The 12097-nt window shown below is 38.5% G+C and overlaps 1 protein-coding gene across 2 annotated transcripts in view; it reads left to right on the top strand.

Moving 5' to 3' along the window:
* The window catches only part of ppm1ba (protein phosphatase, Mg2+/Mn2+ dependent, 1Ba), a 126499-nt gene extending 115839 nt beyond the window's left edge, over positions 1 to 10660 (top strand). For both annotated transcript variants that reach the window (XM_060925617.1, XM_060925618.1), the window contains exon 6: positions 6947 to 10660. In XM_060925617.1, the coding sequence (XP_060781600.1) occupies positions 6947 to 6976 (30 nt within the window). In that variant the 3' untranslated portion in view covers positions 6977 to 10660. The remainder of the gene's footprint in view (positions 1 to 6946) is intronic.
* The last annotated feature ends 1437 nt before the right edge of the window (positions 10661 to 12097 follow it).

The raw sequence follows: 12097 nt of genomic DNA, 5'->3' as shown, positions 1-12097 counted from the left end.
TTCGAGGGGCTTCATTTGAAAGCGGTAGGTTAAAAACTTTTCTCTGTAGAACCCTGTCACTACCTCCTCTCCGCTCTGGGCTCAAGAAGACAACAAAAGGGCAATGGTATAACAACCAATCAGAATTGAGATGCATTCTGTTGCCAAGTAAAGTTGTAACCTTTCAACGTGTCAAAGTTCTCGAGCCCTCGTCCTGTTTTACCGTTAGATCAATCACATCAGCTTAAACTAGCGTTCTAAAACTAGTTAAAGATCCCACAGAAGAGAGCCGACTCCCCCTGCCAGCCTCATGGAACGCAGTGTTTAAGGCTCCGTATGTGTTTTACTTCCATTTATGAGGGAAAGGAACATACACCCTCCCGACAGTCAATGCGTTATTCGCTTGTAAAACACATTTGCGAATGAGTTGATCACCACATGCAAGATTTGCAGTTAATCAAATGAATTTATTATTATTATTAGAGTATTATTAGTCATGAATTACTACAGTTCTGAACTTCAAATTTTAAAAGTCTGGACTTTGGAGAGATGATGGAGACTCTTTTGGTGGAACACGATGGAGCAAAATATTGTGACCCTCTGATGTTGACCTGAAGTTGGCGCCACTGGGGCATGGCATTGGGTTTATGTCCCCACCAGTGTTAATACCAAACCTACGCCCTTGCCTACATGTTATCTCGTTCTAATTGTTACTTTGCGCTTTTTGTTTATCTGGGTACTAATCTTTGAGAAACTGGATTGGCAGAATGTTGCCTGTGAAGAAAAGAATGTCTTTTTATTACCCTGTGCCAAGTTAATATTTACTTAAGTGTGATTTTTAAGAGCCATAGATTGTATTTTATTTATTGTTTTTGTTGTGAGTGGTTTTGTTTGATTGTTGTTTTATTTCTTTAGGTTATTTATTTATATATATTTTTACGTTCCACTGTTGAATTGAAAAAGTTGACTTAATTAAAAAGTTTACTGTTCTTTGAAAGGGTGCATTTGCATGATCATTATTTTACTAGTGGCATAAAATTGTCTTGAAAAGACGTCAACAATTAGTCTGGTTAACACCAGACCATATCACAAGTGAAATATGGTGTGGAATCCGCCTATTGAATTTCTCGTAGGGGAGGTGTGGTTTACGATTGTCAACGGCCGTTTATTGGACGTTGCGAATGTCTATCATTTGGCGTATACGTAGCCCATGGCCAATCATGGCAGTTGTACCCGGTGACGTAGTTAGAGCGACGAAGAAGACGAAGAGGCAAAGAAAGACTGAAACGCCAAACGCTGTTCATTTTTTTTTTTTTAAAACAAACTTTCGCTCTAAACTATTCAGAACAGTGTCTAAAGCTTGATCGAAAGTTTGGTTCGTATCGCTCGCCGCCGTGTTAAATGTGATCCGTAAACAGTCCCAAATAAACTACAAGCTTCCGTTTGTCGAGTAGTACGCGTCACCGTCTTTCCACCCCTCCCCACTCTCTGATTGGCTCCCTAACTCAGGCGAGCCTTTAGACCATAGTTTCCATGCTGTCTTTTCAGATCGGAACGATTGTGCAAAGCAGCATGGGATTTCCCAGGCTAGTCAACAATAATATCGTTTATCGCAATAATTTCTGAGACAATATATCGTCCAACAAAATTTATCATGACAGGCCTAGTGTGCATGCTGGTTTTTTTTTTTATTTATTTTTTTTTATTATTATTATACCCCCGCTCGGGGAGGATGGGGAATACTGGTTTACCTCTGTCCATCTGTCGGAAGCACCCTTTTTCTCACCAACCACAAATCATAGCCACTTGGTCCCAAACTCCAGCTTGGGGTTCTATACCGTATGTACCGTTTTCAGGTCTGTCACACATCAACTTCCTGTTTGCCGACCGAAGGCATTTACGAAACGCATAGGGTTGATTTTACAAAATTTTCAGAACACTTTTCTCAGCAACTACAAATCACAACTGCTTGATAGTTGGTACTGAGCTTCAGCTTGGGGTTCTATACCATATATACTGTTTTCAGGTCTGTCGCACACCAACTTCCTGTTTACTGACTGAATGTATTTACGAAACCTATAGGGATTTTGATGCTGTTTCAAGAAGCAAAATGCTATTTCGAAATGACAGTTTACCAGGATGCTATTTGAAATCCCTGGGGAGAGACGCTGCTCTTTACTTACTTGTTTCAGGGTTAATTATTTGTTGAAGTCAACATTCATAATAAGTGTCCTATTCCTTCGATTGTTTGCATTCTGATAAGCGAGGGGGGGGGGAGATACGGAAGTGAGCAGTAGCTCACAGTTGATCTTCTGTATGGCCTGGACTCTTGATCAGTCTGTGTACGCTGATTGTCTTTCTCATCTACTCCAGTTTATGATGTAACATGGCTAGTATTTTCCTGGCGGTTGTCTCTGCTTGACTGAGTGTTGGTCAGACTGCATGATGCTTGTATTCAGTTTGTGTATCTGTCTCCCCCTTTCTGTATTCTATTGTTATCGCATCAGATTAGTGATACAGGTACATAGTTTATGTTAAATAGGTTAAATTAACCTGGTAAATGTTCTCACATTTATTACTGATTAATCATTCTTCATAAGAAGGTGATCTATACGGTGACGCATAAATGTGTGGAATTCAATTGGATGTGCATGCCAGGCGGCTAGGTGGTGCTGTGAAAGACCTCTGCTATGTCTGCACGCATGCGCAACGTCTTCCGTCTTGTCTGATCTGCACCGCGAAAACTTTGACTACTCTGGCTATGGTAAGTAAGAAAGTAAGTAAAAAAGTAAGAGCATACTATACCCGCCTCTGTTCATTAACGGTATATGTGCAGATTCGGTATAGATGTTCGAAGGACTCCTGGACGTTTATTAAAGCTGCCAGAGCAGCTTGAAGGTCCGTTGGATCGATGTAATCAGACATGCTCTTACTTTTTTACTTACTTTCTTACTTCCCGGGCTGGCATGTACAGTATATGACATATGTATGATGTAAACGCGTGCCCGACGTGAGCAGATCCGAGCAGAGTTTCGCGTATTGGGTAGTTTAGACGGATATGCAACGGGGGCTGTTTTTAACTTATCCACTCTGGAAGGCGTTTTCAATTTTTTCCGTTTTTCAGCCTCGGAAACGCCGTCCCCGTGTAGACGAAAGGCACTTCCGGTAAAATATTTAGTCGTTTTTACCCGACAGCGTCCTCGTGTAAACGGGCCCTCAGTCCTAGCAGAAGAAAAAACTCAAGTCTCCTTTTGTGAAAACACGTTCACGTCCAAAAATAAATTTATTTTCCAAACCCTGTTACAGGATCTGATATGTTTTATCTGATATTCAAGCCACTACTTTTGCTGATATTGACCCGATACTGGATATTGTAACAGTGCCATCTTTAATAACCAGCTTTTTTCTTTTTTAATCAATGTACAATTCTAAGGTACACAGCCTTTGCAAATTACACGCTGGTGTAGGTTATGTAACAAGTGTTATGGCCTAAATATGCACCCATTCTCCAACAGTATAGTTGCTTTGCAGTGGATGGCTTTTCTTTTCTTTTTTTTTTAATTCTCAAACACATTTAAATGCACATAGACACCTTCTCATAAGCCTATGCATGCAAGATGCGCCTTCGGCTTTGGCAGTCCAAAACACTCCTAGTCTTTTCTAATTTTGTGTTCACTTTTTGATTAATGCAGCCCTCCTGTTTCATTTGGTAAGTTTAATGACTAACCATGCTTTCTACAGAAGAGTAAAATAGTCTTGTAGGCTTATAATTAGGATGGTTTTCAAAAATGCACTGCTAAAATGTCATTTTGATCATCTGGAGGTGCTGAAAATAAAGCACTGAGTCTGCATTAGCAGTATGACCGAGTAATCATTACCTGCTCTGCAAATCTTGGCACTGATAAATTTCAAGACACAAATCCTGCTCTGTCTGGACATGTGCCTGTAATCAGATATTTGACACCTTGTACATTATTGTTGTTAATGTTATTGTCTCATCATTTTATACAGCATTTACATGTCCTCGAGGTAATAGCTGATGAAGACCAATGCAATCCTATAATTCTGTTTACCACATCAGAATTTCTTAAGTTTAAACTTAAAAATTGCTAGCAGAAAGGAATGTGTGCAAATACTTCATCTCTTATATCAAGGTTTTGATTTGCAGTCCTGTTTGTATTGGCAGAGCACGAATATGAAGTAGCCCTTGCCATGTATAGATTACTGACCTGATATAGTGCATGTACTTTGCCCGAGAGTGCAAGTTATGTTGTTTGATGAAATGTTTTACAACCTCATTTAGTACATTGCATTGTTTGACATTCAGTAACAAACAACCAAATGCAAGTTCTTGACTATAATAATGTTTAAGGCAAGATTTGTGCCATTATTGACAGGAGTGGTCGAAAGAAACTACACACGAGTCATTTTCAAATAACAGCGACTTAAAGCTATGCCATTAGCTAGTTAATTATTTAAAAAAAAATACTACAGTGCTGTTGAAATCTATAACATCATTAGAAGGTATTGATTAATTTTCTGCAGTATCATGGCTTTAACCATAGTTCTAGCTGTAATTCAAATGAGAAGTTTATATTAATGCACTCATGATTATTTCTATAGTGACGGTTCCTTCACAGAGGCCTTGTCTGGAGGATGAGCTACATAATCAAAGTCTAGTAATAAACAGATATTTTAAAACAGGGCTTTGAACCGGTTCAAGGAACGAAAACGAAAACCGGGAACTTTTTCTATTTCACATGGAACAGAAACGAAACCAGAAACTTTATTATTTTTTATGCTCTGGAACAGAAACGCTTATTAAAAATAATGGTAACCGGTTAATACCGGTTTTTATTTCGTTCCTCAAAGTTTCCGTAGCCTACAAATAAGTCATTCTTCTCCTGCGCAAGTTTCTATGACCCGCTGGGGTTCACTTCCTGTGTGACGTTCGCTGACTGAATGGAGAGAGCGGGAGGGTGGACTACTATCACGTCTCCACATCTTAAATAAGAGGTAAATATTGCAGTCTATCGTTATTCAAAAACGTCAATTTCAAACACGATATCAATATATTTGTCCACGTTAATGAGAGGCTCGCGAACATTAAATGACGTTAACCTCTGTTAGCCTATCAATGCATAGGGCCTGACTAGCCTTTGGTAACACACTAAACGAATTATCTTTCATTTTTGGCACTTTTTCTGTTTGTGTAGATGGGAAGACATACTGAGAATCCAAATCGCCAACATTTGAAATAATTGTTTTGAATTATTTCTTGTCTTATTTAATGAAGGTTGTAATAGAATTAGCCTACATTTGGCTTAAGCTGGATGAGACAGAGACATAACTTTATAGCCATTTGTTAAACAGCTGACAGGGAACGTAATTAACCGTTCCGGGAACGAATTTTTTTTGTTCTAACTGGTTCGGGAACGTCTATTTAATGGTGGAACCCAAAACCGGAAACGTTAAAATTCTGTTTCTGTTCGGAACGAACCAATAGGAAAAAAATTCTGGTTCAAAGCCCTGTTTTAAAAAATAATGTATTCAAAGTGATAGCAGGAACTAACTTCTGCTGCTGCTGTAAATATAAATGGTTTAAAAGCATGACATGTTCATGAATAAAATTGCTGCGTATAAGAAATTAAGTGCGTGCTGTAATAGGAAAATCAATGCCAAGGTGGTAACGGTAGCTCTGTTTCACACAGGGCTGTGAGAAATCCGTGGAATTCCGCGAATTTGGCCGCCAAAAATATCATTTTAGTAAATCATCTAATTTTGCAATAAAAATGGGGGGGGTAGGTTTCTTTTGTGACAATGACGGACCGGTTTACGGCATTTGCGCCATGCTTACAAACCACGGCGCGAATCTTGTGCTCTTTAAACACGCTTTCGATATCAACGGTTTTGAAAAGGAGAATTTCACGGTATGTCCGTGTCACGGAGGGACATCGTTCAGAGGGAGGACGGTGAAACCGACAATGTCAAAAACATTTGACAAGGAAAACGGCATCAAAAATCCATGGAATTGGTGATGGCTGGAGTTTAAAGTCGGTAGTGAATGAGCACATACGGAAGATAAAAGAACCAGGGAAAGCTTACTGCATCTTGTGCCATCAGGATGTGAAGTACGGTTCTGGTGGAAGAACACATTTGGTTGACCATGTTAAAGGAAAAAAACATGCGGAATTGGTGAAATTGAACCTGTCGAACTATAGATTACCAGGTAGACCATCTTATTCACATTTATATATTCAATTTATAATAATAATAATAATAATAATAATAATAATAATAAACAGTTCAAATTAAATGGCATGGTTGAAAATATTTGCTTTCAGGAGATGCTTCAAATCTATCAATATACACAAAATCTGTTCAGCTTCTGGGGCCCCCGGCTCCTGGGGGGCTGCTCCCCCCAGACCCCCTGCTAAAATTGTTTCCTCGGATTTTGTCATTTCTATTTCACAGCCCTGTTCACAAAGGAGTGCAGCCTAAGCATAATAGTTATTCTTTACATAATTTGCTAATTATTTAACATGTTCAAAAACACTGAGACTTGCAGGGTCCCTGACAAACGTGATGGGCTGTGTAGATTTGTTGAGACATCAACCCTCTGTCCCTAGTGGGAATAAAATATAAAAATGTAAAGTGAGATTGGGCATAAATCTCACAGGGGTTGTATGACGGTAATTATTTGGGGTAAGCTAGTTTATTTCATCTTTGGCTGGTTTCAGTTGGTTTAAATTACACATCTGTTCTTGTTTTGCTGTTCATTTCATGTCTTCTTATACTGTACCTTGAACATATAAACTGTTAATAATTTTTAAAAGGCTTAATTTTCAATTTTTCAGTGCTGATTTAAGTTTAAAAAAAAAAAGTTTACTTTTTTCCCATAATAATTAACTGTCCTTCCCTTCCTGTTCTCATTCTCCGCTCTGCTATCTCTGTTTGCTCTCTCTAGAATAGTGCAGACCTGGAGGACCCCTGGTAGCTGCCCACTCTGAGGCCCTACAGCCTTAAAGGATCCCTCTGTTCAGGAGACTCCCTTCATACTTTTATTCCCCTTTTTTATGAAATTTACAGATTGTTTTGGGTCATCAGTAATAATTTGAAGTACTGTGGCAAACAGTCTGCCCAAAAGGATTACAAACTATTTTTTTTGCAAAAATATAAGGGAAAAAGAAGAACTTTAGCTTTAGAAAGTACAGATTAAACCGTAAAGACTGTTTTGTGCTTTTTCCCCCACTTTGTGGTTGTCGGTGTTCTTGTTGAAACTTGGCTATGGAGCAGTGCACGCCCATAAGCGTCGTGGTGCCTTTTTCTAACCAGCTATGGATGGGGGACTTGGGCTAGTGGCTGTTTCATAGCTTTAAACCCTACCCCCACCCCACCCCTCCACCCTGAGCACAATAGAGCAGCCAGGCAACTTGAGACCACTGCTACCCTCTTGACCTGGGGGGTATGGACCATCACTGGCTTTAATCAGGATTTCCTTGAATGACTGACTATTGCATGTGGAACATGTCTGGAGGACTTGCTACGTTACTACATAACCTGTGTGGAGAAGTTTGAAGCTTGACAGCGTTTTTTTTTGTTTGTTTGTTTGTTTGTTTGTTTGTTTGTTTGTTTTTGCAACTTTTACACCCCACTGCCCCCAACATGTGTTCTGATAGATGCTGAAGGAGAGAGACTGCATCAGTATTGCTTCATTCTGCAGTTTATTACTTATTTGGTTGTTATAAGCTTTTAATTGTGCTATTTTTCAGAGAAAAAAAAATTTACACACACAAAATCCCAAGCCCCAAAAAGTTGCCATGCTGTGTAAACTGTAAATAAAAACAATGTGATAATTTGCAAATCATGGAAACCCTATATTCAGTTGAAAATGGTACAAAGACAACTATCAAATGTTGAAACTGAGATGTTATTGTTTTTTTTTGAAAAAAATATGCTTATTTTGAATTTGATGTCAGCAACACGTTTCAGAAATGTTGGGACAGGGGCATGTTTAACACTGTTAAATCATCTCTACTTTTAACAACACTGTAAATGTTTGGGGACTGAGGAGACCAATTTCCGTAGTTTTGAAAGAGAAATGTTGTCCTATTCTTGCCTGATATACAGTTTCAGTTGCTTAACAGTTCAGGGTCTCCTTTTATCATATTTTGTGCTTCATAATGCACCAGATGTTTTAAATGGGAGACAGGTCTGGACTGCAGGCAGGCCAGTTTAGCACATGAACTCTTACTGCGGAGCCATGCAGTTTTAATATGTACAAAAAGCGGTTTGGCATTGTCTTGCTGAAAGAAGGAAGGCCTTCCCTGAAAAAGATTTTGTCTGGATGGCAGCATATTGCTCTGAAACGTGTATATATCATTCAGCATTAATGATGTACAAGCTATCCATGCTTTGTGCATTAATGCACCCTCATACCATCACAGATGCTGGCTTTTGAATTGTGCACTGCTAACAAGCTGGATGGCCCCTCTCCTCTTTAGCCTGGAGGATGTGGTATCCATGATTTCTAAAAAATTTCTACTTTTGATTTGTCAGACCTTGGGACAATTTTCCACTTTGCCTCAGTCCATCATAAAAGAGCTCAGGTCCAGAGAAGGTGGCGGTGTTTCTGGATATTGTTTATATCTGGTTTTAACTTGCATTTGTGGATGCAGTGATGAACGGTTTTCACAGACGATGGTTTTCTGAAGTGTTCCTGAGCCCATACAGTGACTTCCACTACAGACACGTGTCTGCTTTTACTGCAGTATCACCTGAAGGCCTGAAGATCACAGGCATCCAATGTCAGTGTTCAGCTTTGTCTCTTGCATACAGAGATTTCCCCAGATTCTCTGAATCTTTAAATGATATTATGTACTATAGATGATGTGATCCCCAAATTCTTTGCAGTTTTACATTGAGGAATGTTATTCTTAAATTGCTGCACTGTTTGCCCACACAGTCTTTCACAGAGCAATGAACCCCTTCCCATCTTTACTTCTGAGAGACTCCACCTCTCTGGGATGCTTCTTTTATACCCAGTCATGTTACTGACCTGTTGCCAATTAACTAACTTAGATTTTTTTTTTTTTTTTTAGCATTACACAACTTTTCTAATCTTTTGTTGCCTCTGTCCCAACTTTTTTGAAATGTGTTTAAAATATCAAATTCAAAATGAGCATGTGTTTTTCAAAAAAACAATAAAATTTCTCGCTTTCAATATTTGATATGTTGTCTTTGTATTGTTTTTCAGTGAAAAATAGGGTTTCTATGATTTTATAAATCTTCACGTTCTGTTTTTATTTATGTTTTACACAGTGTTCCAACTTTTTTTTGGAATTGGGGTTGTGTGTATATAATATGAATAATGTATGTTTCATATTTTTTTCTTCTTGAATACAGTGTCATTTATGGCTTACTGTTTAAGAAGCAATAGATGTGACAAAGGATCGTGTGTCTGAGTTATTCTGTGTGAAATCACTAGGGTTTGATATCACCCATCATAAACACCTTAGAGCCACTGTGTTTTTTATGTTGGTGTTTTTGTTTTATATATATATATATATATTTTTTTTTTTGCATGCTTGCAATGTGATGACATTGTAAAGAAACTTCCGCTGTTTTATATTCACATATATTAACTCTTCAGCTCTCGATAATTGAATTGCCGTTGGCTCATCTTACAAAATAAATGTCTTTAAACATATCGGAGGGTTAATGATGAAACACCAAATGAGTACTGGTTCACATAACGGAATTTCAGTTTTTACAAAGTTATCGAGCCTGTCAGTTGTAAATAACTGTCCTGATTTGGATCACATTGAAAGTAAAAAAAAAAAAAAATAGCCATCTCAGCTTCCTATATTTTGTGTGCGCGCGCGTGTGTTTAGTGAAGAAATGTTATGTGAAATATTTAAAGGGAAATTGACAAAGATGCTGTTTAACACCCTCTGTAATTTCAGATGTTTTATGTTCAGGATTCATATTTTTAATTTGTTACACTGTGTAAAGATAATGTTGCTGCCAGTATGAAATTATATTATTACTGAGAGTTTGAAGATGACTATCAACACAAAATGACAGTTTGCTGAATTTGTTTTTGCATTTGTAATATGTCCTTGATTTTGTTACCATTTTACAGCAGCTTCTCTAATGGGTGATTAGAAACCTTCCAAGTGATTGGACATGGAATGACCGGTGCATATGCGATGTGTGTTGGCCGGCATCTAAAGAAGGGAGTGAATAATTTTAAACGTACTAAGATTGTACAAGTTATATGCTTATGTAACATGGCTCTTCAAGAATAGTAGGCTAAAAGAGATTTTTGATGCCTAGTGAAGCCACACTACTTCTCTGCTCCAATTGGTTCTGTATCATGTATCCGCCCCGCTCCCCATGCCTCAGTTCTGATTTTTACCATGCACAATAGAAGTCTCGAATCAGTTTGCCCCTCCCCCATCCCCAAAAGTGTATTGTAATTTTTTTTTTTTTTTGTTCGTTTGGTTAGCTGAACATGAATACAAGCTTTATGATGAAACTGCGTATTATTTTCAAACTTGGCGTACAAGTGTAATACTTGTTTTGCTCAAATGCATTTTCAAGAGTCACGGATGACTACAGTCGTTGCTAATGGTGAGCTTGAGCAGAACAATAAAGATCAAGTAAAAGCTGTTTCTCATTTTGTATTCTAGTGTTAAAATTCCTTATGGAATAGTTCAGTTGGAGCTTTTGGTTGTGTTTTTGAGTGTAGTCTCTAAATACAAAGTTTATGTATTATGCTGCTTTGTAAATGACCTTGTAAATGAGACAAGAATAATCAGACATCTGAGGTTATGATTTTCACCTCATGAATTATTTCTTTGAATAATTTCATTGGAGGTATTCAGAAACACTATTGCCCCTTTTCCACCAAAGCAGTTCCAGGGCTGGTTCGGGGCCAGTGCTTAGTTTGGAACCGGGTTTTCTGTTTCCACTGACAAAGAACTGGCTCTGGGGCCAGAAAAACCGGTTCCAGGCTAGCACCAACTCTCTGCTGGGCCAGAGGAAAGAACCGCTTACATCAGCGGGGGAGGCAGAGTTGTTAAGACCAACAACAATAACAAGACCGTGAAAGATCGCCATTTTTAAGCGCCGAGAAGCAGCAGCTGTACAAACGCGAAGTCATCCATTATTATTATTGTTGTTGTTGCTGCTGCTTCTTCCGTGTTGTTTTTGCTTCGATATTTGCTCCAAGGTTTATGCAAACGTAGCGACGTAACTGATGTATACAACGACGTAACTGACATATACAATGACATAATGACGTGGCTTCCCTTAGCACCGCGAGCTATGGAAAAGCAAACTGGTTCTCAGCTGGCTCGCAAGTTGAACGAGTTGTGAACCAGCACCGGCCCCGAACCAGCCCTGGAACTGATTTGGTGGAAAAGGGGTATAAGTTTTCTGGCAGACTTTCAGAGAGTTCTTGGTTCAGGTACATCGTGAGTTGGAATTGAACTACACCATGAACTAGTTTGTGAACCTCATCAATGTGGTTGCCAACTGTGGCACTTAACTCATGTTCCTCTTTCTTAACCCATTAGAAGCATAATTCAAAAACTTTTTACAGCTGATTGTTATAACATTCTTTGTTTAGTTGGTTGTTTTGGTTGTTTTTTTTTTTTTTTAAGTAGTAGAATGCTGAACCTTCATTGCCAAAAAATTGAGCATATTAATGAAAATTTGGCAACATATGTGGGATTTTCTGCTTTATTACAAGCAAGAGTATGGGGAAAATTTTGGGGATTGTTTCATCTGTGTGCATCCAGCATGTTAAAAGTTAGTCTGTGGTCCATCACATGACCATGAATAACCTGCTTATCATAATAATGCACTTCTTTGAGTGAAACACTGGTTGTGTGTACTCGGGACAGTGTTTGAGCTCTTTTTCAACAAAATGTTCAGATAACAAATCTGGGATTAGATTCACTTTATCATCGAGCAGAGTGCAAGGAGAAGTGTACAACAAAGTTGCATTGTAAAAAATGTAAAATGGACAGTGAAGTAGGGTGGCAGTAAAGTGATGTGCAAATGGCATAGAAGGCATGAAACAGTCCAAATGTCATGATGTGTGTGTATA

Source organism: Neoarius graeffei, chromosome 7 (genome assembly GCF_027579695.1).
Source record: "Neoarius graeffei isolate fNeoGra1 chromosome 7, fNeoGra1.pri, whole genome shotgun sequence".
NCBI lineage: Eukaryota > Metazoa > Chordata > Actinopteri > Siluriformes > Ariidae > Neoarius > Neoarius graeffei.
Note: the sequence above shows the minus strand (reverse complement) of the source record. Positions and strands in the feature narration are given on the sequence as shown.